The sequence below is a fragment of the Parasteatoda tepidariorum genome, chromosome 2 (genome assembly GCF_982258835.1).
Source record: "Parasteatoda tepidariorum strain Cologne lab strain chromosome 2, Ptep-v5.0, whole genome shotgun sequence".
Lineage (NCBI taxonomy): Eukaryota > Metazoa > Arthropoda > Arachnida > Araneae > Theridiidae > Parasteatoda > Parasteatoda tepidariorum.
In genome coordinates this window covers 68,882,677-68,908,792 of record NC_141756.1, presented here as the reverse complement: position 1 = coordinate 68,908,792, position 26,116 = coordinate 68,882,677, and the positions used below count along the sequence as shown (strand labels likewise).

Below are 26,116 nucleotides of genomic sequence, written 5' to 3'. Positions count from 1 at the left end.
AAAACTGACAACGCTGCAACTATGAAGTTACGTAGTTTTCTTTTAAGCACTACCTTAGGTGACATTAAATTCCTTAGGTGACATTCAAACCTTCCATTGGGTAATATTTTGGTTACCAACTGAGTCAAAATTGGCGGGAAATTTCATAAATAATATTAATAAGTAAAAAGCAAAAAGATAAATAAAACAAATAAAAGTATTGACAATAATTGAAATAATAACATGAAAATAATAATATAAATGCAATGAATTGTTTTCTAATAATGATAAAATAATAAATCATTAAAAACGCTTAAAACTAAATACCAGTTTTTATATTAGTCTATTCCCTAACATGCGCGGTGAAAAAAACAAAAACTGCAAAAAAAATAATTTTCATCTATTTAAAATATCCATACGGAAGTACAAACTCAAGATTAAATCTCCCAAACTGAACCTTCATATAATGTAAAAACAAATAAGAAGATAGTTTTCATTTTATAAAAACAGAAAATAACGATAAAACATAATTGAAAAACAAAAAGAAAAAGCTTAGAATATAAGAGCTTTTTTGAATCTAATACTAGGCTTATAAAATAGTATTTAAGCGGAAAAGAAACTTTATAATAACAATAACTGCATTAAAATGTATTTAACGGTATTTATATATAGTTTTAAGCCGATAAAGTGTTTGAAATCTAGAAACATATCTAATTTTTTTCAATAAGCTTAGTTCTTAGTTTTAATAATTCATAAAATATTTTAATTTGTGAAAATTTACATTTTTATATGCTTATTTTAAATTTAAGATAAAGTAGTTGGAAAATTAAACATCTACCTATGTTTTAATAAGAAAGATTAAATATACTTATATACGCAATTCAAACGCAATTTCTTAACATTAAAATTAACTAAAAGCTTAGAACTAAAATTGATGGATTGAGGAGATACTATAGCAAATTATTGTAATTTTTCTTCATAAAAAATTGCACGTAAGCAAAAATTCTTCTCATTTTTCACAATTAAGTAAATTAAAAAATAAAGATTTTTTCTATTTTTTTTTAAATGTTACACAATTATTATTTTTTAATATTCGAAATAGTTTTCTTTTGTTCTTATTTTGAATGGTCTTTTTCGCCCTTTCACTGTTAAAATTTATTGGATTACATAACATCGAAGACATATTTTATGATTATTTATCTAAAAATTAGAGTTAATTTTCTTCTAAAAGTTTTTGGTTCTATGGGAATATTTCCATATCGTAATCTGTAGAGCCAAACTACAACCGCCAAATAATGTTTTGAACCTGCATTTTTTTTTTTTTCTTTAAAGAACAAGTAGAGGTTTGTCTGAGGGTGTTTACAAGTTATATTCTTCGAGTTGATCTCCATCTATGATGTTTTTTTTTTTTTTTTTTTAATTTATTTAGCTGTTTCTCTCGGGCCGCTGCCCGTAAGTTTCCAAGACTTGGCGATTATTCAACAGCATATCACAATGCAGAAATCTTTCCTGTTCTATAAATATTAACACTGGGTTATTAGAATCATTAACCTTAATATCTTTGTTATTATTCATCTAATTGTTGATTATTATTATTCATCTAAATATCACTGACTTTTATTCATCTAAATATTATTGGTATTTTCTTATGAATAGCATAGGCTATTATTATTCGTTTAAATACCAGATTTTTTTTTGAAAAAATAAATTCTGGATATACAGTGAACGAAAAATAGACAACACCCTGAATACTTTTTGCTTAATGATCCGATTTTCATGTTCTATGTAAATTAATGATTAAAAGAAGGCATATTAGATACATTAATTAATTCTAAACTATATAAGAATTCAAATATGAGAATGTACTTTGCCAAGTGAAAATACATACTTTCTGTTCTACGACAGGTCCGAATTTTGATTTTCAAAATATGAGTAGAGGTGGAGGTTCCAATAGTTTAGTCAGAAAACTCTTTGATAGTTAAGGCTTCGTTGTGTCATTTTTACTAGTAGCGTTAGTTTTTTATTATCTCTAGAACAAGTTACGCAAATCAAACCACTCTTGATTCCATTTTTTAAACTATTTTACCTAAAGTTTGTTTCAGGCAAAAGTAATTTTTAATAATCCTTTATTATTTCTATTAATAGATTTGAGAATGACAAACATTTCTATTGTAAGCTACGCAAGTTATCTTCTTAAGCAATCAAATAATTCATGATGAAAATTTCAAAATTTGAGAGCAATCGATGGATTAGCTTTAAAAAAATCGAAAATACAAATTTTTGTAAATTTTTTATTCTTTGGACATTATTCTATCAATTTTTTTGCTCACAAAAACAATATAAAAAATTAATGAATGAAATAAAAATACAGTTTTTTTAAGTAGAAATGTTGGATTTTGTCTTAACCGATTACGTTCAAACTTTGGTAGTAAATATTTGCTTAGAGTGATTAACTGATGTGTATACTAAAAATTCAAATTTTTCCTCTGTTATTATGAAATTAAAGTGTAAAAAGATGTATTGATTTAAGTCCTTTCAGCTTGGGGATTACTTTTGAGGAGAATTATTATTATTATTTTTTAAATGCTGGCAAAAAGTTTCTTATTTATGATATTTGGTCAAAAAATATTTACAAAAAATAACAAAACAATAGTAAAAAAATAATGAGGCTTTAGGTTGGTTTTATAACTTAATGACGGAACCATGTTTTCAAAATTGCGAACATCACTTCATTGGTTAGATCAACTTACACTATGGAAAAAAGCTTGGTCAAAACTACCTGGATATGGTTACACTTACAGTGTTCTTGCTCTATGGGAAAACCAAGAGACTTGCAAATTTTTTCCGAAACTCTTCGGTAATTTTTTTGTTAAAATTAACAATAAAATGTGGTTTTACAGTATGTAATAAAATTTGGTGAATGATATAAAATTTGGTAATTTTATATGATATTTTATAGAACAGTATAGAAACCATTTAGTCGATGAAATTTACTTTCCAGTTTTGTATTTTTTACTAAATGGGTTATAATAAGAACTAAGTTTTGAAAACCAGAATTTGCGGTAAGCTATATGAACGGAAAAATTACCAAATGAATGATTTAAATACTGTATATTTTGGTTTTATAAGCCAGAATTAGGTTGTTTTTTTCCACCAATAATATCATTTCCAGACAGAAATTGCAGACTTACATCTACAAACTATGGAATCAGTATTTCAATCCGCGGAATAAAAGTGTATTTATTGAGAAAAAGTGCAAACATTTTCTTACCTAAACAAGTAGCCAAACTTAATTGTAGCTAACATTTAAAATAAGATTTAGCTAATTTTTAAAATAAAATAAGCACCTAAAAAAAATCCACGTTAATTCGACCATTGGATCAAAAGTTATTTCGATCAGACTTTTACTCACATCGCATAGCCAATAAAATGGCGCATTTTAATGAAAAGTTTCTGCAATAACTCAAAATAATTTTCAATGGCTTGCTTTTCTCCAAAACTTACATAAATTATAATGTTGTCAATCGGAGGCAAAAGTTTGCGCGGAAATCCAATAACTTTTAACTTCAAGAGTTTAATTACAAACTCTCCGATTCCTAATATGCCAATAGTTCGAAACTTATGACACTCCGGATTAGGAGTCCGCGACGTTAGAAAACTAATATAAATGAGTCGAAACCTCTTTTGGATATGAAGAGATATGTCAAAATGACATTTCAATACTTGGTCTCAACGCTTTACCGGGCTGTGAACTTTTATTGCAGTTTAATTGCTAACTCTAGAATTGTTAAGATTATAGTTGGATACAAATTAACACTTCGGATACAGAAAGGATGTTTTTATATAGCATTTAAAATCGAGAGCACAGAATTAGCAAGATTGAGTTAAATAATAAAGTAAGACTTGTATCTTCTTTGTGACTAAACAATAAGCAGTTAACAAAAATACTAACTTGGTATTGTTTGATAATTCCTAACTTTATTTTGATCATTTAGTTCCTACCGAGACAGATCCAAATATGCCCAAAATTTCTTCAATATGCCCAAAATGCAACACATCGGTATCTGTACTCCATTTATATACCTATTGATTCCAATGGTAACGAAAGATATTAATACATTCCATTTATATACCGATTCATTCCATTAGGATACCAACTCATTCATTTGCTGTCTTTGGATACCCATCCAAAATTATGGTTTTTAGCTGATACTCCCAAACAAAATGTCACCCTATGTAATGGAGTTTATCTTTTATGTAATATGAAATACTAATTTGGTATTGTTTGATTATTCCTAACTTTATTTTGATCGTTTAGTTACTACCGAGACGGATCCAAATATGCCCGAAATTTCTTCAATATGCTCAAAATGCAACACATCGGTATCTGTACTCCATTTATATACCTATTTATTCCAATGGTAACGATAGATATCAATACGTGCCATTTATATACCGATTCATTCCATTAGGATACCAACCCATTCAGTTGGTGCCTTTGGATACCCATCCAAAATTATGGTTTTTAGCTAATACTCAAAAACAAAATGTCACCCAATATAATGGAGTTTATCTTTTATGCTCCCAAGATTTTTCACCTAACGAAATTATGACCCCCGGACATTTTGTTGACGCAAATGAAAAATTTTACATAAAAAAAGAAAAAATATATATGAAATAATCATATCGTTTTATAATCACAATTAAAAACTAAAACTCTCTCAAAAATGTGATTTACTTTTTTTTAAATTTTTTTCATTTAAATTTTTTTTAATCTTTCTCATTTAGATACTAGTTAGCTCAGTAGTTTTCAGATAAAATTAGTTTAAGTTACAAATTTAACGCCGTAGAAATAAATTAAAACTGCAACTTTTTTTATTTACTAACTTCTGTACTGCATTAAAAGTTCTGCAACTCTTTTCTTTGCAGTTAACTTCTGCTACTCAACAAAAAATTCAGAAAAAATCTTAAAAATTTACTTTGTATTGCCCATAATATGCGTCCCACCTATTCCTTTAAAATGTCTTTCGGCTGTTCGTGCGAAGTGAAATAAAAAAGTTTAACCGAAACGTGATTATTTTGGTAATATTTCAGAAATTTATATTGCTAAGTGTGCTGGGTCCTTTTTACATATTTTTATTTCCTGTTACGAAGTGAGATCTCATATTCTGTCACATAACACAATTCTGGTGAGAACATCCAGAAATCTGCTTTGGCTATCTCTATTATAATTGTAGCGATCCACAAAACGGCTTACACAAAATCCTGTATAAAATCGTCATTTAGCTTTCAACTCACATTGCTTAGAAGGACATAAATCTGAGCGATAATTCGAATGTAAATTGTCGATGATCTTCTAAACGACTCTCTTATGGTATAAACTTCAGCCGAAACCATGTATGTCTGCGTTAGGGAACTAAGGCCATAAATTTAGCCCATAACTGATACAGATTGAATTATGAGATGAATTTCAGGTGAGGGGGGGATACGAATCGACCTCTGACATCGAAAAAATTAAGAAAAGAATCATTTGTCATGTGATATAGTCACCGCACCTTGAAGCTGCCCATCCTCCCAGTAGAAAATCTGAAGATTGGCCTGCCCACGGATTGTTTGGGAGCGTCGAATTTATGAAGCTTCTTGCTTGTTCTGAATCATGAGGTTGTTTAGACCAAGTGGCGGTCTGATACAGTCTGAAGTTCAGCTGTTTTACACTTTAATCACCAGGTAGCTATCACCAGGCTGTTATTGCATCATTTGATTAACTCGTATCACTGAGATATCAGTGGTAGTTGCAGTTTTCGGTTTTGTCTATGCCATCAACTCAGACATATTTCATTTAGTTTCAAATAGCTAGTTGGCTTTTAAAAAATAAAAGTTTTTTATCAGGTGATAAAATAATCTTAGGTGTAATGTATCAAGTGTGTGATGATATTACCGATACATTAAATCATGGTAAATTGGTATTTGTTGTGTGTGCATAACTCAAAATAAGGTAATTTGATTTTTCCTGATAGAATAATGTTTGGTATTAGACGATAATTTTTAACTTTCAGAATATGATTGGAATAAGTTAGGGATGACATAAATTTATAATGTCAAACACAGAATATATTTCAGCTGTAGGAAATAGAGAGACCATGTTGCTATTTATGAAATCAAATGCTTTTTATGCTATTTGATATATTGTATAGATTAACAATGAGTTACTGCGTCGTTAAATAATTCACAGCACTAAGATATTAGAGGTACTTTTGCTTTTCAATTTTGCATAGATTGCCTGAAGAAAACAATTAACCATCAACAATGACATAATTAACCATCAGAATTTATATAAAAATCAGTTAAAATCCAGATTTAGTGCAATATATTTCAATTATCCGTGGAACTGGTTTGCGTGAATACCATGAATAAAAAATCCATCTATAATTCGCATAAGTGTAAAATGACACCTTTTGTATTCTTAACGTCTCGAAACAACTTTCATTGTCTTTAATTACGTTTTCTTTTTCTTTCCAAAAATTTGTTGTTGCGTGTATTCTGTGAAATCTTTGATTTATATTCATCCCTGAGCTCTCACATTTCCGAGAGCGGTTAAACACTATTACCACAATATTGCCAGGTATTTATTACCACAATATCTGTGCTACTTATTACCATAATTAATTAAACATCATTGTTAAATGATGTTTATTAAACATCATTTGCAATATAGTACCTACAATATTAAATGGAATAGTACCTACATTTACAATATAGTACTATAAGGAATAATACCTACATTACAATATAGTACCAAATGGAATAGTACCTATATTACAATATAATATCTACAATACCAAATGGATTAGTACCTATATTTACAACATCGTACCAGCAGTACCAAATGTATAGTACCTACAATACCAAATGTAACAGTAGTTACATTTACAATACAGTACCTACAATAACAAATGGATTAGTACTTGTATTTACAATATCGTATCTCTACAATACCAAAAGTAATCGTACCTACATTTACAATATAGCACCTACAACACCTATTGTTGGTACTTACATTAACTAATAGAATAGTATCTGCATTTACAATATACTACCTGCAATACCAAATGGAATAGTACCTACAATATAGGACAAAAAGTGAAGAAAAAAGCATTAAACAAAGATATGGATTTAAATTTGATTGGAATTTGAGCAACGACAGTCAGTATAAGTAGCAAAAAAAAAGGGTTATTTTGGTGTCTGTAGGGTTCAATTGTAAATTTGCTAGTTTTTTTAATTTTTTTTATCTATCTATATATATATCTGATATATATATATATGATTTATATACAACCGACCCAATTTTGGGTTTACGACTAGTAATGTTCAACTCCGTAGCATTGTAATATTAAACCAATTCAGGAGACAAGGAAACTCTTGGATCAGTACCCCCAGAGGTGTGATTTATTATGGGAACTTGAAGGACTTTGCGACTCGACAGATTTTTACCATGCATCAGTCACTATTTACTACACTGGGAGTCATCGGCCGGCGGGGAACGAACCCGAGACCTCTTAAACATGGGCCCTGTGCCCAAATTTGTTAGTTTGGAGAAATTAAGTTAAATTAAATTATGAATTAAAGGATTTCATACTAAAAAGGCAAGTATTAACGCTCCATCTATAGTAATTAACGCGTGTACAAATAGAATTATTTACGCTTAAACTAAATGTTTGTTTTGTTTTATTTACTAGATCATGTTTTTCATACATATGACTGCTCATCCACTCAATATTTTAGTTTACAGCTTTTTTTTCTTTTAACACGAAAAAGAAATTACATCGATTCTTTGTTAACAATTTCGAAACATATAGTGTTTTATATGATAAGATAAATTCCTCTCCGAAAATATTTGCTAACACAGACTCGACAGTTTCAGTTGATTTGTATAAGTATTTAATAATATATATATTTTATTAGAAAATTTTAGATAATTATTATTTTTTAATTATTATTTTTTCCCAAGATTATATAATCTTTAGAATAAGCGAGTGGCATTCTGCCTTAGTTCTACTTTAAATGTCTATCATTTCGTGAATTTACCTACTTGTACCTCTAACAATAATTGTGAACCATCTTCATTTTTCAAGCCTTATTAGACTCTCCTCAAACAATATTTATTTCTTATTTAGTCAAATTTCACGGGGCAGGTCATTTTTAGCAGATTTTGTAAGCCTCCCTGTCACGCCCTGACCGACATTCGTAATCTTCGTTGTTTTCTTTGGCGCAAAAGAAGTGAAACGATGTGAGATCACGATTCACAGTCACGCCTCGCCATTTCGCGTGTTTCTTTTTATTTACTTTGTGTGAACAGACAGTCTGCGTGATCTTTTGTAGTTAGCCCGAAGATGGACACACATTTTTATTATTTAGTAAATTTGCTGAAATTGTACATTCTCTGTATCCTCTTGGCACAACATTGAATAACCTTTTTTTGAAAGGATGGGAAGAAAAAAAAATTTAAGATGTATATTGTAATAGTTGTTGTTCATAAATGAGGTAATTGAGGTGTGTAAAAAAAATTTAAAAAAAAAAAGGGAATGGAAATATCAGAGGAAAATGTTGAAGAATAAAGTGAGTGTATTTAATTGTTTCAAATTGGAAATTCCTTCACATTATAAATCCTATAAAGTAGTGAATCACCTTTTCCAGAAAAGTCCAACAGAAACACAAAATTGGTTTTCAGGGTCACATTATTTCAGTATTACCCTGCCAACCATTAACGCCAAATCTGAAAACAAACGTACTAATTTAAAAATTTTATTTTTTCATTTTTACTTGCAATAAGTTATATTAGTATTCTGTCTTATTACTTTGTAACCAACTGTTATATGGAACTAAAGTTGGAAAATTCCAAAGTGATTTTGGCTCGAAGCTTGCTAAAATGCTTAACGGAATAATACGTAAGTAGCTTATATTATTATCAGTTAAATACGTAATATGTAAGTACCTGTTTAAATTATTCTTTTATTCAATAGAAACAACATCAATTTATTTTAACTATTTAAAGACAAATTACGCATAACCTTTTTTAAACGCAAACCAAAACATTTGAAATTTTACGCGCTAAACTTTCTTTATAAAAATAAATTACCATACTAAAGTAAACAGAAGTAAATAAAGCATAAATAATAGCAAAGAAACGGGCGTGCTACAGTTTCGGTTCCATAGAACAAGAATGAAAGTTCTACTACACATTAACTACTTTTTGCGATTCTATTTGTTTGGGACATATCGAAATCGTCATGAAATAAATAATTACGGCTCTAAAACTTAACATTTCCGTAATTAAAGGGAGTAGATTTTAATGCCAACATAAGACAGTTTCGACTGAGACTATATTGCACCAAATTTTAATGAAGTTAAAACCTAAAAAGGGAAATCAATTGGTGTTCTAAACTATGAACTCTGTCTGACGGTTTTTTAACGTATGAGGTATCACTAGTAACTCATGCTTTACTTGAATAAAACAAACCTTCTGAGGCCTTTAGTTAATGTGCAATCATTGATTTAGGGGCATTACAGAAAATCAGTTTCAAAAATTAGTAGGAGTATTATAAAAACAACTAAATCTCATTGTACGAGTCGTGATAGCGTTCGCCTTCGAGGTGAACCGGGTTCGAATCCCAGAGATGGCTGGTCGATACGAATTCCGCACCCGGCTCGCACCGACTACAGTGTTGACGTAAAAATATATCCTCAGTGGTACACGGATCTTGGGTTTGAGTCCTCTTGTCGTAAGGCTAACCATGGGAGGTTTTCATAATTTTTTCTCTCCATGTAACGTAAATGTGGGTTAATTCCCTCAAAAACTCCTCCACGAAGGTTAGTCTCAATGCTTGATACAATAGTTCCCTCGTCTTTCGGATTGGGATTAAAATTACACGGCTACGGTGTTGAACATTGGTAGTCGAAATTTCAGAGTTGGATCATTTGTACAAAGCCGGTTATATTATAAAATGAAATTCTAATTTATTAATTAAAATAAAATTCAAATTTATTAATTAAAATAAAATTCTAATTTATTAATTAAAATAAAATTCTAATTTATTAATTAAAATAAAATTCTAATTTAAGTGTAATTTATGTGAATATTTTCAGCTTACTCGAGTTAGTTTAAAAATTTCGTTGTTACAAAAAAAAGTTTTTTATTGTTAAAATTTAAGAAAAAAAATTCTCGATGTTAATAATTGTAAACTTATTCTTAACATTACTACACGCTAAAATTAATTAGCAACGCAAAACTAATTAATCACGCAGTCAGTGTGAGTTCTGAATAATAATAATAATTTTAAAAAATTGGCTTTTGACCGAGGCAATCTTAATAATGTTCCTTCGAGTTCAGAAAGATCTTAAAAATCACAAACCCTAGACTCCAGCTTAATGCAAAAGAAAAGAAAACACTACGACTTTAATTTTAATAGCTTTAGTTATTCAGTGGGACTCAAAAGAGCTTTAAAATCGTTTGAATTTTTAATGGAATTTCTCCTCAAAATCTATTAACTCAATCGGTATGCTTAGAATTTAAAATACTATTTAATAACGATTTTCTTAAGTAATAAACTATCCTGTTTAACAAGGGTTACAGTTTTATGTTCCATCCAATGCGAGAAAAGGATACGAAGTGAAAAGACAACCACACCCAAAAATGTTTCGAAAAGACGGGACTGGAGTTAATTGAAAACGTTCTATTTTACGTCGTCAGCTAAAATTGATTGTCCAAAGAGAGATGAAGTTTCTTTTCATGGCTACAGAAGCATTTTAATGGATCGGAGGCTATTAATTAATCAAAAGCGATTATTCCTCGCGTTTAAATTTCATTTTATTGCTTTCTTTAAATCCTATTAATTAAATACTCTTATTACTTTGTAGGCATTTTTTTAAGTATCGAATAATTATCTGTAGATAGCTTGCTAATAAAAGATATTTTTTATTTCTTTTTTCATACTTCATTTGCGTCCACAGGGTTTGGGGAAAGAAACAATTACTTTCCCCTATCGCTATAGTGTGAAAAAAAACTGGAGTTGAAAAGAAAGGGGGAAAACCTGTAACCAAACGATTTTTTCTCATTTGTGTATTGCCTTAAAAATTACAATGACACTAAATTGTTTTTTAAATAAGAAACGCTTTGCAATTCCGAAAACGCTCAATTTCATAAAATGTATTCAAGTGTTTTAAATAAAAAAATCCCAAGACACTAAAGCAGAAAGTTATTACTAGATTAAAAACTAAATTCGCTTAAAAAAATATACCAAATGGAGGGGGGGGGGAACTGACAAGTTTGAAGTGCTCAAAAACAGGCGCTCATTTTCAAGACTTGCCAGACGTGAATGAGAAGAAACAAAATTGAGGTGAAATATAAAAAGTAAATTTGTCTATGAGAAGTAGAAAAATAAAGGGGCGAAACAAATCTAGTAAAACCACAGTAGCCGAGAGAGAAAGAAAGATGAAAAATTGAATGAGAAAAATGACTGCAATAATTGAAACATTGTATAATTTAAGACAAAGAAGAAAATGGAAAATCTGTCTATTTTTCTGTTTCAGTTGTTTAAGTCATCAGCAAATTATCCTCAATATTAAAATATCATAAGCGGCCGCATCTTTATTGTATTGGCTTAAAAATATTTCGCATAATTTTATAGTGCCTTATATATAAGAAGTAAAATTTGAAAAAATTAAAAAAAAAAAAAATTCTTTAAAATTTTTCACTCGAACAGTCTGACATTTTTACTCCCATCCAAAATTAACTTGAAGAGTATTTTGTTTCTGACAATATTAATAAAAAAAACTTTTTTAAAATCTTTTTGCAATTTCACGGATGCAGTTTTAAGAATGGAACCTCTATTTTTTTTATTGTTTTGGCCTAAGCCAACATTTCTGTTTCCATTATATTTCACAGCTTTTCTGTTAAAACTCGTTCTTTAAAAAATCGTTTTCGTTATCTATAACTCCGGGAATTTCGTCAATCCTCTGTTTATGTTTACGCATTTATTTCCCACTTGCGTCCCTTATTTAGGCCTCTTTGGAACGAGGAAAAAAAAGTTATTTTTTAGATTAAGTTTTGCTTTTCTTTTAGCTGTTGAAAATGTATTTGTAGTTTGATTTTTCACACGGTGGCCCGTGCCGTAGTTGGCGAAAAAGAAGTAAAAAAACAAAATTGGTAAGCTGTTGTTGTTAAGGCATTTCTTTTCTCCGCGATCTAGCTTTCCATATTTATTATTTTAAACTACATCTTATATTTTATTAATATCATATATCTCCTCTTAGAGTCCTAGTACTCTTTACTGTAAATATAATGTTCAACGTTTCAAAAAAATGAATGAATAAATACTCTGTCACCGCAGAAATATGAACTAGGGACCTATTTAATACATGGTGCATAGCGTTTTTAAAAGGTGCTTATTTTCAACTCTCATTTTTTAAAAGCACTTAAAGGTGCTTTTTTTATTGTGTGTTTTTAAAAAGTGTTCAATTTTCCCTTTTCGAAATTGATATTTTTTCTTTACCATGTCGATTTTTCGCCACGTATTATGCAAAAGCGTGGTTTTCACATTATTCTATTCAATGTTTTAACAATTCATTCGCCACAATCCATTTTGGCCTACATTCGGTTCGTAGCGTATGAAAGCGACAATCATTTTACATGTTTGATGAAATACTTGCGGGTCCGCATGTGCATATACTGAACTGAGTTTGGTGAGATTCTTGCACTCTCATGTGCAACTCTGCTGCATTTTGCGTGATGTTCTCAATTTCAGGCTTCATTTTGCACCCTCAGAAATAGAACTGAAAAATCTCTCGATCTTTTTATGGTGGTTAATATAATAAAAAAAAGAAGAGTTATTTGTCAGAAACTAGTTATTTTATCATGATCATGTAAAGTAATTGAAAATTATTTTGCATTTTGCAATGTTCATAGTGCTTAAAAAGTACTTAAAAGGTGCTTATTTTTTACTGAAAGATTTGGCTACGCACCTTGTAATAAGCAAGGACACTAATTTACTTACCATCCTGTTATACTGTGATCAGTTTTAAAATCAGATCCGGTCGTTATAGTGGATAAAAAGTCTGCATATCATATTGAATGAAATGTCTGGACCTCATAATGAATGAAAAGTTTAGTCATCACATTGGAGGGAAAGTCTGCATTCATAGTGGATGAAAAATCTCGACGACATAGTAGATGTTAAGTCCAGACATCATAGTGGATGAAAAGTCCAGGCTACATAGTGGATCAAAGGTCTGAACGTCATAGTGTATTAAAAGGATGGTACCATAGCTAATGTAGCTCTTACATTATGATACACACCGAAGAACTATTACATTATGACCACCCTGCTAATAACATGTAGGACCACGTTTAGCCCTCAAAACTGCTAGCACCTGCGGTGGCATTGATTCCATAAGGTGCTGATAGGTAGTCTGAGGTATCTGGTACCAAGCGCTCACCTACTGGTCCCGCAATCCCCTCACATTGTGAGGGGTTAGCGTGGCAGCACGAATTTGGTTTTCCAAGTAGGACCATAAATGCTCTATTGGATTAAGGTCAGGTGAATTTGGGGGCCAAGACATGACTTGAAAGTCACTGGAATGTTCCTCGAACCAATCCATGACGATTCGACACTTATGACATGGTGCATTATCCTGTTGGTAAACACCATCCCCTGCAGGAAAAACTGTTGCCATGAATGGATGAACCTGGTCTGCAACTATGTTCAAGTAGCTTACAGGCATTGTTCTATGAGGATTATGGATCCTAATGTGCCCCATGAAAACATTGTTCCTGGGCGAGAAACCATGAAAACCTCTGCGAGCTCATTGTTATAGATGGAGGGTGGTCATAATGTAATGGCTCTTTGGTGTATAACCTACCACAAAAGATTGACACGGGGATGCTTGCTCTAAGTAAATATTTATTCTTAATATAACCCGTACGAAATAAAATTGCGAGCATTTTGCGTAACATTTCTTTAAATTGCTTTCAAAAATTATTTTATAAACCACCAGTTTGAGCTAGATCTTTAGCAAATAAGGACTATTTAGAACCTGTGATTATTTCAGAAACGTACATAATTAAGTTGAAGCATTGAGTTTATTACAACTCGCTAAAGTTTTATTATAAATATATGAAACACACATAGATTTTATTTTTCATCAACCCGCCATTTCCGCTAATACTCTTAGCGATTCTTCCAAGAAATAGATAAATGTCAAAGAACTCAGTCTTAAATTTGAGCATTTCTTAGATAGAATATGCTTTAGTCTAATTCTAAACCATGTATGCACACCCGTAAACTAAATACTTTTATGTAGAGAACAAAATCCCTCAAGGATCTCGTATCGGGCCTACTAATTCAATGTTTTATTTGCAATATGGTAGATTTTATTGAAAGCATCAAAGTAAAGTCTTTTCTTTTATGCAGGAGTGTTGGGAGTTGGAAGTGCATAGAAATTCAGTTTTCCGATCAAGAAAATGCTCTTGATTATTCCAGTTTTTCGTTTGATGTGTTAAAACATTGAAAGGAAAGAATTCTTAATTAAATGAAGCACTATAGTTTTAAATACTGAATGTATAATAAAAGTGATATTGACAAAAATCCCAGTAGGACGCCGAGCATAATATGCAAATATATCGAGCAAAGTTTGCTTTAATTTTGAAACATTGTTGTAATAGGGGGGAAAATAGCATTCCTTTTCTTCTTTTATATTTAAAAAGAATTTTGTTATAGTATTCGAAGTAGATTATCGTAACTGTAAGTTTAGTATACGTGCCTTTATGTGAATGTAATTTTGAAAAAAAAAATATTTTCGAGTTATTTTTTGATAAAATCACCGTATATTTTTAATTTATTTCGTAATAAATAATTGCAGAGTATGTTTCTAATATTTTTTTTTTTTTTTTTAGAATTTCGATACGAAATCATCTAATTTAGAATGAATTCATGATGCTCCATAGAATATAATATCCGACGTAACCTTCGAATGTACTATCGAAAAATTATAATTTTCTATGAGGACTAAAAAAGTTTATATTATTTATTTTATTTCGTAAGAGAGCTAATGAATATTTCATATCAGTTAATTTTTTTATAGTAGTCAGGAGATTTTAGTCATCGATTTTTCTTTCCCTCCAAAATTGAATGAATTAAACTATGCATGAAATTTTGAATGACTTATTTTTCTGATTTGAATAAATTATGAATTAAAAACAAAAAGTATTCTGTTAAAATTTAGTAACATAAATTTCATGAAAAGGCAAGTCAATCAGAACTAAGTTATCACTTTTTTAAAGTTTGGAACAAAGATCTTAATTTTAGTAAAAACTAACTAGATTTGAAAATTAACTAGTGAAAATTTGTCTTATTCACATTTTAAATCTTGTACTTCTTGTAAAATTGTTTCATTTATTTTAATTATACAATGAATTACTAGAGGTCATGAACCAAATGTCATGGTTTTTGTTCTATTTTATCAAGTTTTATATGAGGCCTCACTTTTTGCCATTTTTCGAATATTGCATTTTAATAAACGGTCTGTGGGCTTCTCTAGTAGAGGTGGGACTCTTACACAACACTAGTAGGCAACTGAAAAGAAAGAAAAAAAAACACGAAAATCAGTATTTTCTAACTATTTATCTATTCATCTTCCTAGTATCTTTACTCAAAGGGAAAATTAAACCCAAGAGCCAGGCACTTGATACACACAAAGAGGGGAAAAGGGAAAAAAATATGCAGAGAGATCAGCAAAAAAGTACCCAAACAATGTTATATATCTGCAACTTGAACAAGTATATGAAACGTAAGAGAGGGAAAATAATAAGGAAAACAATAAAAGATGGAACATTCAACGAATTATATATATATATATTTTTCAATACTTAGAAAAGAAAAGCATCGGTTTTAAAAAGAAACAACTTATACAATCTTGACTAGCCTAATATTTTAAATTTTTTTGTTAATTATCATAATCAAAAGTAATTGAGTAAAGCAGCTTTGATGCAAAAAACGTAAGTATTTGAATAACTTGACCACTAACCTCATTCAAACAAGCTTTTGAATAATAAGAAAAAGATATAGAGTTTCTATAATCTTCCAAGTATCTTTACTCAAAGGGAAAATTAAACCCAAGAGCCCAGCACTTGATACACACGAAGAGGGGAAAAGGGAAAAAGTAGACAGAAAGATCGGCAAAAATGTATCCAAACAATGTTATATTTCTGCAGCTTGAACGAGTGTAGGAAACGTAAGAGAGGGAAAATAACAAAGCAAAACAATGAAGGATGGGACACTTCTTTAGAAGAAGGAAAAAAAATAAAGAATAAACGGGAGAACAAAAGAAGATGAGAAGAGAAGAATGAATACCAATCGATACCTGACCGATTTTCTCTTTTTCATTTTGGAAGAAAACGTTCTATTCTTTATTATCTTTATTAATTGTTTACTTGAATTATTTGGGATTTTAACACCGATATTCTTATCTTCATTGACACGCTTGCAATATTGTTATGTCCCTTGATTATACGCATTGTTAACAGTGTTATGCTATCATCAAAATATTTCCATTGTTTTGAAAATTGGATCAAAACTTTCCAATATTCATATCGCGATATAACTGTGTTTAGTTTAGAATAGTTAAAGTTTTAAACTCAATGGGAATGAATACAAATGATGATTGTATATATGCATTGATGGTATAGATTTACTCAAGTTCTGAGAAGGAATTGTACTAAATTTTATTTATCGAAATATTATTATTATTATCATATATCAATAGGAAGCATAGCAAAAAAATGTATCACAAATAATCTATTAGATCAATATTAATTATTGATTGGAAACTGTACGAAATGTTAATTTCTGTTCAGCGGCCTACTTCTGTTCAGCAGCCGTGCTATTTTATTATTCATAACAAACACTGTAAAGGACTGTATCAAGTGTTAGGTTCTGACCAATAGATAGCATTGAGGGGCCGGGTTAGCCAGGTCGACAGGGCGCTGGGCCCATGTCTAAGAGGCCGTGGGTTCGATACTCGCCGGCCGAAGACTCCCCGTGTAGTAAATGGTGACTGATGCACGTTAAATCTGTCAAGTCTCAAAGTCCTCCATGTTCCCATAACACATCAAAACCTCTGGGGGTATTGATCCAGGAGTTTCCTTGTCTTCTGGATTGGTTCAAAATTACAAGGCTACGGTGTTGAACATTAGTAGTCGTAAACCTATGAAATTGGGTCGGCTGTTCAACGACGGTTATAAAATAAAATAAAATAGATAGCATTGGAAAAAATATATCAAGGGTAATTTTCTATAAGATAGGAAACATTAAGGAGGAACTGTACTAAATATTTATATTTTATCTATAAGAATAATTATTCAACAATTCAACAATATAATATTATTTTAACAGCATAGTACAATTTTAACTCTAAACTAAACTCAGCGGAGCGACAGCCCTTTAGGGCCAAGGCATACTGTGCCCATCTCAGTTTTCTTGACCTTGGGGTGCAGGTGCAGATGTTCCGGTCAGGTGGTCAGCCGAACACCGAACCCCCAGTGTTTAGTTCCCAAACATGCTTGGCACTCATTTATCGACCCACTGAAGGGGTGAAAAGCTGAGTCAACCTTGCCCAGCCCGAGGATCGAACCAGGGACCTGTGGCCTGACAGCGCAAAGCGCTACCGCTCAGCCACCGGGCGTCATAATTTTAACAGTATAATATAATTTTAACAGTATTTAATAATAATTTTAACAATAAAAATAATTTTATGAAGCGTGATCTTCTGATTAATAGCATTTTCACACATAAACTTATTTTTACAAAATTGTTATGCCCCTAAATTATACACATTGCTAATATCGTAATACCATTATCAAAATATTTTTATCGTATTTAAAATCTGACCAAGACTTTTCAACATTCATATCTTAATATGATTGTGTTTAATTTAGAATAATTTAAGTTTTAAACTTAATAGGAATGAATAGAAATGATGATGATTTTAAACATTCATCGATGAAAACTAGTTTTTAGATTTCGTCAAGTTCTAATAAAGAATTGAATCCAAATTTTATTTAATGAATTATTATTATTTTTTATCAACAGGAAACATTGCAAATAATTGTAATATGAATAATTTTTTGATCAATATTAATTATTGATCAGGAACTGCACGAAATATTAATTTCTGTTTAGTAGCAAACTTTGTAAAGGAACGCACTATTCTATTTGTAAAGAAAAGCATTGCATCAAGTGTTATTTTTTGAACAATAGAACACCTTGTAAAAATTTTTTATCAAGTGTTATTTTCTGATAGATAGCAAACATTAATCAGGAGTGTCATTTTTTATCAATAGAAAACGGTAAAAATAATTTTATGAAGCCTAATCTTTTGACTAAAATCGAATTTTAAAGAACTGTACTGTGGATTATTACTTGTAAATTAAAAACGTTGAAAAATAAGTGTATTTTTATAGTCAATAGAAGATATTAAACGAAAATTATATAGGGGAGTGTCGGGTACCCCCGCCCACTGTCAATTTCATAGGTATAGAATATTTTTTCAAGACAATGGGCCATCGGACATTAATTGTGTTGACGCCAGAAGCGCCATCTATGAAAAATTAGTGTATCTTATGAATCCGAAGAGCTCGGATGTGTTCAGCGTTTCTCTAATTGACTTGTGTTAATAAAGTGGTGTTTAATTATTACAGTCCGCTTATGAGATTTTTGAGAACTTTTATTTTTATTATATTGAGAATTTTGTGACTCTGAGTTATCGTCGGACCCATTTGTTGGTCCTGTCTATCGGAGTTATCAGTAGTGAAATTTAGTGGATAATATACCTAATAAAAGGTACGTGATTTATTATTTAGTTATTGAAATTCAATATGTTTAAAAGTGCTAAAAAAGAGGACTATGTTCGGCTTGCTGTCGAGCTTAATGTAGACATTTCTAATCTGAAAACTATAGTTGATCTAATGGCAGCAATTCAGAGTTCTGATACGTATAAAAATAACGCTGAGTTAGTTGAAGAGTTAGCAAATAACATAATCGAAGAAAGAAAAAGTGATGAAATCCGATTAATTGAAATTGAAAAATTAAAAACTGAAAGAGTGAAATCAGAACTTGAGCTCGCTAAATTGCGAATCGAATCTAAAAGTGAACTACCTGTTGATAGTGTAAAAAACGAAAGTGTAGAAACTTTAGACTCTCTCATTAAAAGTGTGAGGACTTTAACTCTTAAAATTCCTAATAGACCAGAAGGATGGGGATATTTCTTTTCGTCATTAGAAAGAGCTTTTATTTCAAAAAATGTCCCTGAGAAATGTAAAGCTGAGATTCTTCTCAATCTGTTAGGGGAAAAAGCCACAAATGTAATTACATACATTAAAGATGACGAATTAGGAGATTATTCTAAAGTTAAAACTATAGTTTTGAGAGAATTCGAGCCATCCCCCCAAATCTGTTTAGAGAATTTTAGGAAAGCGCAAAAAATGACTAGTGAAACATACGTGCAGTTCGCGTCTAGATTAATAACGAGTTGGGAATATTATTTAAAGTTAAAAAATGTAACTGACTACGAAACTTTGAAGCAATTAATAGTATCTGATAAAATTAATCAAACACTTGATAGAGAGGTTATGTGCTTTATAAATGTAAGACAAGCAAGTTCTTGGTTTAAACCTGTAGAATTAGCTAAGGAGATTGATTTATTCTATACTTCTAGGGGGAAACCCGTAGTTGATAATGCTAGAATGAGTTATAAAAATAATTCGAAAACTATGTCAAAAGTGTTTCTAACGGATGTAAAAAATACTAAATGTATTTTATGTGATGAAATTCATCCTTTGTATAAATGTACTATTTATAAAAATATGTCTGTAAGTGATAGAGTTGAGTTCGTTAAATCGAAATATTTATGCTTTAACTGTTTAAATAATCATAAAGTAAGTGAGTGTAGAAACAAAATCTCTTGTAGTATTTGCAGAAAAAGGCATCATATTTCTCTTCACTTTCCGCGAGAGCAAAAAATAAATAAAGAAATAGTTTCGAATCAAATGTGTAATGAAAATAGGAACATTCAATCGTCCTTGAATACTTCCGCACCAATTTTCCAAATGCCTGTGAATTATGAGACGCCTGTCGTCTGTGAGGGTGGGGAAAATATATTTTCTTCTACTACAATGGGAAAGGAATTAAAAACAGTCTTACTCAGCACTTTTGTTTGTGTGATTAAAGATGAATCAAATAAGTGTTTTGAAGTTAGAGGATTATTAGACGTGGGAGCGAATTCTAATTTTATGAGTAAAAGGTTAGCAGATTCTCTTAGTTTAAATAGGTCAAGTACAAATATAACTGTATCGGGAATAAATAATATGTCTCTGAGCATAAAATCGAAAGTTAATGCTACTATTTTAAATAGAGATAAGAGTTTTGATTTAAACTTAAATTTTTTAGTAATTCCTAAAATTACAGAGCTTACACCAGCTAATCCTCTTGATATAAATATTCTATCGCTAAATAATATTAAACTAGCAGATGAAAAATTCTTTATTCCGAGTCCTATTGATTTGTTGTTAGGAGCAGAACACTTTTATGAAATCTTAAAATCGGGTCAAATTTTCCTTCAGGATACAAATTTAAGATTACAAAATAGCGTTTTCGGGTATATTGTCAGTGGGAGTCTTCCGACCAAAAACGAAAATAAAATACATTGTGGGCTCGTTACAGATAATTATGAGTTAGAAAAAACATTAAAAACTTTTTGGGAAATAGAAGATGTAGAGAGAGAGTCTGAAATTTCTAAAACTAAAGAAGCTGAAATTTGTGAAGAGCATTTTCTTGAAAATTATTCAAGAACGGAGAGTGGAAAATATGTTGTTAAAATGCCCTTTAGAGAAGATCCGTCGTGTCTGGGTGAATCTAAGAAAAAAGCTGTAAAGTGTTTGAATTCGTTATGGAATCGCCTTGTTAGAGAACCGCAATTTTGTGAACTTTACAAAGCATTTATGTTAGAGTATTTAAATATGGGTCATATGGAGGAAGTACAAGAGTCTGAAGAACCAGATGTGCAGTATTATATTCCTCATCATTGCGTGTTTAGACCTGAATCCGAAAGTACCCCTTTGAGAGTTGTGCTGGGTGAATCTAAGAAAAAAGCTGTAAAGTGTTTGAATTCGTTATGGAATCGCCTTGTTAGAGAACCTCAATTTTGTGAACTTTACAAAGCATTTATGTTAGAGTATTTAAATATGGGTCATATGGAGGAAGTACAAGAGTCTGAAGAACCAGATGTGCAGTATTATATTCCTCATCATTGCGTGTTTAGACCTGAATCCGAAAGTACCCCTTTGAGAGTTGTGTTTAACGCAAGTGCATTAACTTCTACTGGAAAATCATTAAATTGTTTACAGTACAACGGAGGTATAATTCAGGATGATTTATTGTGCATCATGCTTAGGTTTAGAAAACATCAATTTGCCTTTGTTGCTGACATCAAAAAGATGTATCGCATGATACTTGTAGATCATAGCCAAAGAGATTTATTGAGAATTTTATTTAAGGCAGAGATTAATGATCCAGTGAAAGTGTATAAACTGTCTACTGTTACCTATGGCACAACAAGTGCTCCCTTTTTGGCAACTAGGACAGTGCAGCAGTTAGCCAGAGATGAAGGAAGAGACTTCCCATTAGCATCAACTGTGTTGTTACATGATGTATATATGGATGATATAGTCTCCGGTGCAGAGAGTTTAAAACAAGCAAGAGACATTCAACAACAGCTTATATCGTTGTTAGAAAAGGGAGGAATGGAGCTTCATAAATGGTCAGCTAATAACAAATTCCTTCTCCGTGATGAAACTAATGAATCGAGTTATTCATTTACTAATGAAACTAAAACATTAGGTGTGCTTTGGAAACCACAACAAGACAGTTTTGGGTTTAATGTAATAATTGATCAAAGTGAGGTTTTTACTAAACGAACAGTGCTTTCTCAAATCGCACGAATTTTTGATCCCCTTGGTTTGTTGGGACCAATCATCACTAGAGCTAAAGTGTTCTTACAAAAACTGTGGTTATTAAAATTGGATTGGTGTAATGCTCTTCCAGTTAAAGAAAGCGCCGAATGGCACAGTTTCCTTAATTCCTTGAGTGCAGTGAACTCAATCAGTGTCCCAAGATGGATTCTCAGTGAACAATTTCTCATCGTAGAATTACATGGATTTTCCGATGCCTCAGAAATGGCGTATGGAGCAGTAATCTATTCTAAATCCATCAACTCTCTTGGTGATTCAAAAACAAAGCTACTTATCAGTAAATCCAGAGTAGCTCCTCTGAAGTGTGTCTCAATACCTAGACTAGAGCTCTGCGCAGCAGTTTTGTTGGTGAAACTAATGAGGAAAGTATTAAGTGCCCTGCAGCTAGAGGTTTCTAAAACTTGTTACTGGACAGATAGTACTATCGTTCTGGCGTGGATGAGAAAAGAGTGTAGAGACCTAAAGACTTTTGTTGCCAATAGAATCTCTATAATCCAAAAATTAACTGTGAGTGAACAGTGGCATCATGTTGCTTCAAAACAGAACCCTGCCGACCTCGTTTCCAGAGGTATCGATCCATTGAGACTTAAAACATGTGACTTGTGGTGGAGTGGCCCTCTATTTCTGCAACAATCGTCAGTAGATGATTGCACGGATAATATATCTGTAGAGTCTGATGAACTGTTTCTTCGAGAATTAAAACCACCAGTAGTTAGTGAAATTTGTGCCCTAATTAACACATTTGAGCCTCTAAGTGTTATTAATGAATGTTCTTCTTACATGAAAATCTTAAGAATTGTGGCTTGGTGCAAGAGATTCTTGCATAATTCTTTGAATCCATTGCATCCTACCCGTGGAACGTTGACAACAAGTGAACTTTCTCAAGCTTTGTTGTGTGTTGTAAGAAACTTTCAACGTACTTCATTTGTGACTGAAATTCAGTGTTTGGAAAAAGTCTTACCAATACCTAACAATAGTAAACTTTTAAATTTGTGTCCCTTTCTAGATGAAAATGGAATTCTGAAAGTTGGTGGCAGACTTCAAAACAGTGACTTAAGTGAATCTCAAAAACATCCAATGGTTCTGCCTACCAAACATAATTTTACTTCAACAGTGATTAATTATTTTCATATTCTTTATTTTCATGCAGGTGCAGAAACTACATTATCTCTTATAAGATCAAAATTTTGGATTGTTTCAGCAAGAAATGTTGTTAGAAAAATTGTCTTTAATTGTATTGTGTGTAAAAAGGTAAGTTCTAGGTCTAAACCACAGCAAATGGCTGACTTACCAGCTGCTAGAGTAACCATTTCTAGAGCCTTCTCTCGAACTGGACTGGACTTTTGTGGACCATTTGTAGTTAAAAGCTTTATTGGTAGAAGTAAACAGGTAAAAAAGATATTTATTTGTGTTTTTGTTTGTTTCACAACAAAAGCTGTACATTTTGAAATAGTGAATGATTTAACAACAGCTGCATTTTTAGCTGCTTTTAAAAGATTTCTATCTAGAAGAGGCAAACCTTCTGAGATTTTTAGTGATAACGGCCGAAATTTTATAGGTGCAAATAGAGAATTAAAGTCATATCTTAAATTACTATTTAAATGTGAGAGTAAAAAGGAAATAGAAAATTTTATGACTAATGAAGGAGTTAAATGGTATTTTAATCCCCCTTCTACTCCACATTTTGGAGGATTATGGGAATCAAGTGTAAAGTCTCTGAAATATCACCTTAAACGAGTAGTTGGAAAAACAATCTTAAGTTACGAGGAATTTTTAACTTTCGTAGTTCAAATTGAAGCAGTCTTAAATTCTAGACCACTCTGTCCTCTTTCAAGTGATCCAAATGATGTTGAAGCACTAACACCTGCTCATTTTCTTATTGGTTCTACTTTAGTAGCAATACCTGAACCTAACTATACTGAGGTTCCAATGAATCGTCTTAGCCGATGGCAATTGGTTCAAAAAATGACTCAACATATTTGGAAAAGATGGTCAGTAGAGTATCTTAATAAGCTTTTAAATAGACCTAAATGGTACAAGGGTAACATAGATATAAAAGAAGGTGATTTAGTATTAGTAAAAAATCCAGATGTGTATTGTTATTTAAAATGGAATTTAGCAAGGGTTATCAAAACTCATCCAGGTAAGGATAACAGAACCAGAGTTGTAACTCTTAAAGATAAAAATGGTACATTTAAAAGGCCAGTAATTAAATTAGTAACTTTGCCTCATGTTAATTAAAAATTGTGTTGATATATGTTTATGTTTTATTGTTATATTTTTTTGGTTTGTTTTTATTTGTGTTTTGTTTTTATTTCTATTTTGTTGAATGCTGCGTCATTCAACGCCCGGCGGTATGTTGACGCCAGAAGCGCCATCTATGAAAAATTAGTGTATCTTATGAATCCGAAGAGCTCGGATGTGTGAAAACAGCGTTTCTCTAATTGACTTGTGTTAATAAAGTGGTGTTTAATTATTACAGTCCGCTTATGAGATTTTTGAGAACTTTTATTTTTGTTATATTGAGAATTTTGTGACTCTGAGTTATCGTCGGACCCAAATTGTTATATTAAAAAATTATTATTTTCAAAGTTTCAAGTATTCATGATAAAATATTTGTGATATACTCAAATATTTGATATACTCAAGTATTTGTGATAAAAATGACAAATGTGGTTTATCTATTGTCAATACATTGGTCATTTTCATTTACACCTGAAAAAACAGTAAAAAAACATAATGTTTGTAACTGGGCGGGGCTACCCGACTACACATTTTGAAAAGAGCTGAAAAGCATGTTTTTTTAAATTTCTATTTTTTTTTAAAGTTAAGCTATTCTTTTTTAGGTTTATTCTTTTTGCATTATTTAATTAGATGATAAAACAATAGAAGTATACAAAAATATTGATTATTGCTCAATATTATACAGAAATATAAGCAATACTCCTTAAGTGGGCTGGGCTACCCAACTCTCCCCTACTAGTTGTTATTTGCTGGACAACAAGATGTTTCAACTAAGAATTGTACCCAAACTTTATTTTATTTTTTATTTTTTTTAATTTCTAATGAGCTGCATAATCGGTCTTGCCGATGAGCAGACCTAGTGCGTTCTCCAAAGGTGGTATCCACTCTTTCAGGACCACCATAATGGGTGAGATACCGTTGGTCATGTTAATTTGGACGTCTAGTTTCTGCCACACTAGATGGCAGCACCGAGACTCTATTTGGATGCTAAAGTGCACTAGGAATTCTTTATTTTCTTACTAATAAGAAGTATTGCAAAAAAGTTGTACATAATATCGAGATTATACCTTTTTCCTTTTTCCGACTCCAAATCATTTTGTGATATCAAATACAGAAATTTGTCATTTTAGTAAAATTATTTCGAATATTCTAGAATATAACAACCGGAATATGATTGTTACGCCACATCTGCGCTTAGATTATTTCTTTTATTCGATAAATATTGCAAATTAAAGAATCCTCATGCCCGTACAAATATTTTTTTTTACTAACTCCAACTCATTATTTTAAAATTTCTATTTACTCTAAAACAAAAGCTTCGCAACTTTTTATTTACATTTTATATGTCAAGTTAAAACTCGAGGTTCGGGAATACCGTTTGCATTTCAAAGAGAAAATTAATTATCCTCTAGAATACGACATCATTTTTAATATCGTTTGGAAACAGAAAATAACGTTTTATTCCTTTTGCTTTGAGTGTTCTTCCCCTATCATTTTTCGAAAGGAAAACAAGACATTTAAACGAGGAAGAATCATCCGAAGGCATCTCCAAGGGAATAACAGACAATGGTTGTAATTTCATTATTTTGGCGTTTTGTCAACATAAATTGGATTAGCCCGGGCGAAAAGACTTAGAAAACATTTCCTTTTCATTCAAACACAGATATGTGCATACAGACATATGGGGAAGGTGTAATTAAAATTCCTGGATGATGATACTAAACTCAATTTTCTCTGTTTTGTGATATAAGAATGGAAACGGGAAAAATCGGAATGGTGTCTGTTTAAGACCTTTTTATTTGTTTGAAATAATTAATT

The 26,116-nt window shown here is 31.1% G+C and overlaps 1 protein-coding gene and 1 long non-coding RNA gene across 3 annotated transcripts in view; both read left to right on the top strand.

Moving 5' to 3' along the window:
* LOC147815833 (uncharacterized) overlaps nucleotides 1–26,116 on the top strand; it is a 376,705-nt gene that overhangs the window by 277,092 nt on the left and 73,497 nt on the right. The gene's annotated exons all lie outside the window — the stretch shown is intronic.
* Nucleotides 18,905–26,116, top strand: part of LOC147815834 (uncharacterized) — a 53,527-nt gene continuing 46,315 nt past the window's right edge. Inside the window, exons 1-3 of the mRNA XM_087156608.1 lie at nucleotides 18,905–19,038; nucleotides 19,129–23,612; nucleotides 23,700–24,259. Coding sequence (XP_087012734.1) covers nucleotides 18,905–19,038; nucleotides 19,129–23,612; nucleotides 23,700–24,259 — 5,178 coding nt within the window. The remainder of the gene's footprint in view (nucleotides 19,039–19,128; nucleotides 23,613–23,699; nucleotides 24,260–26,116) is intronic.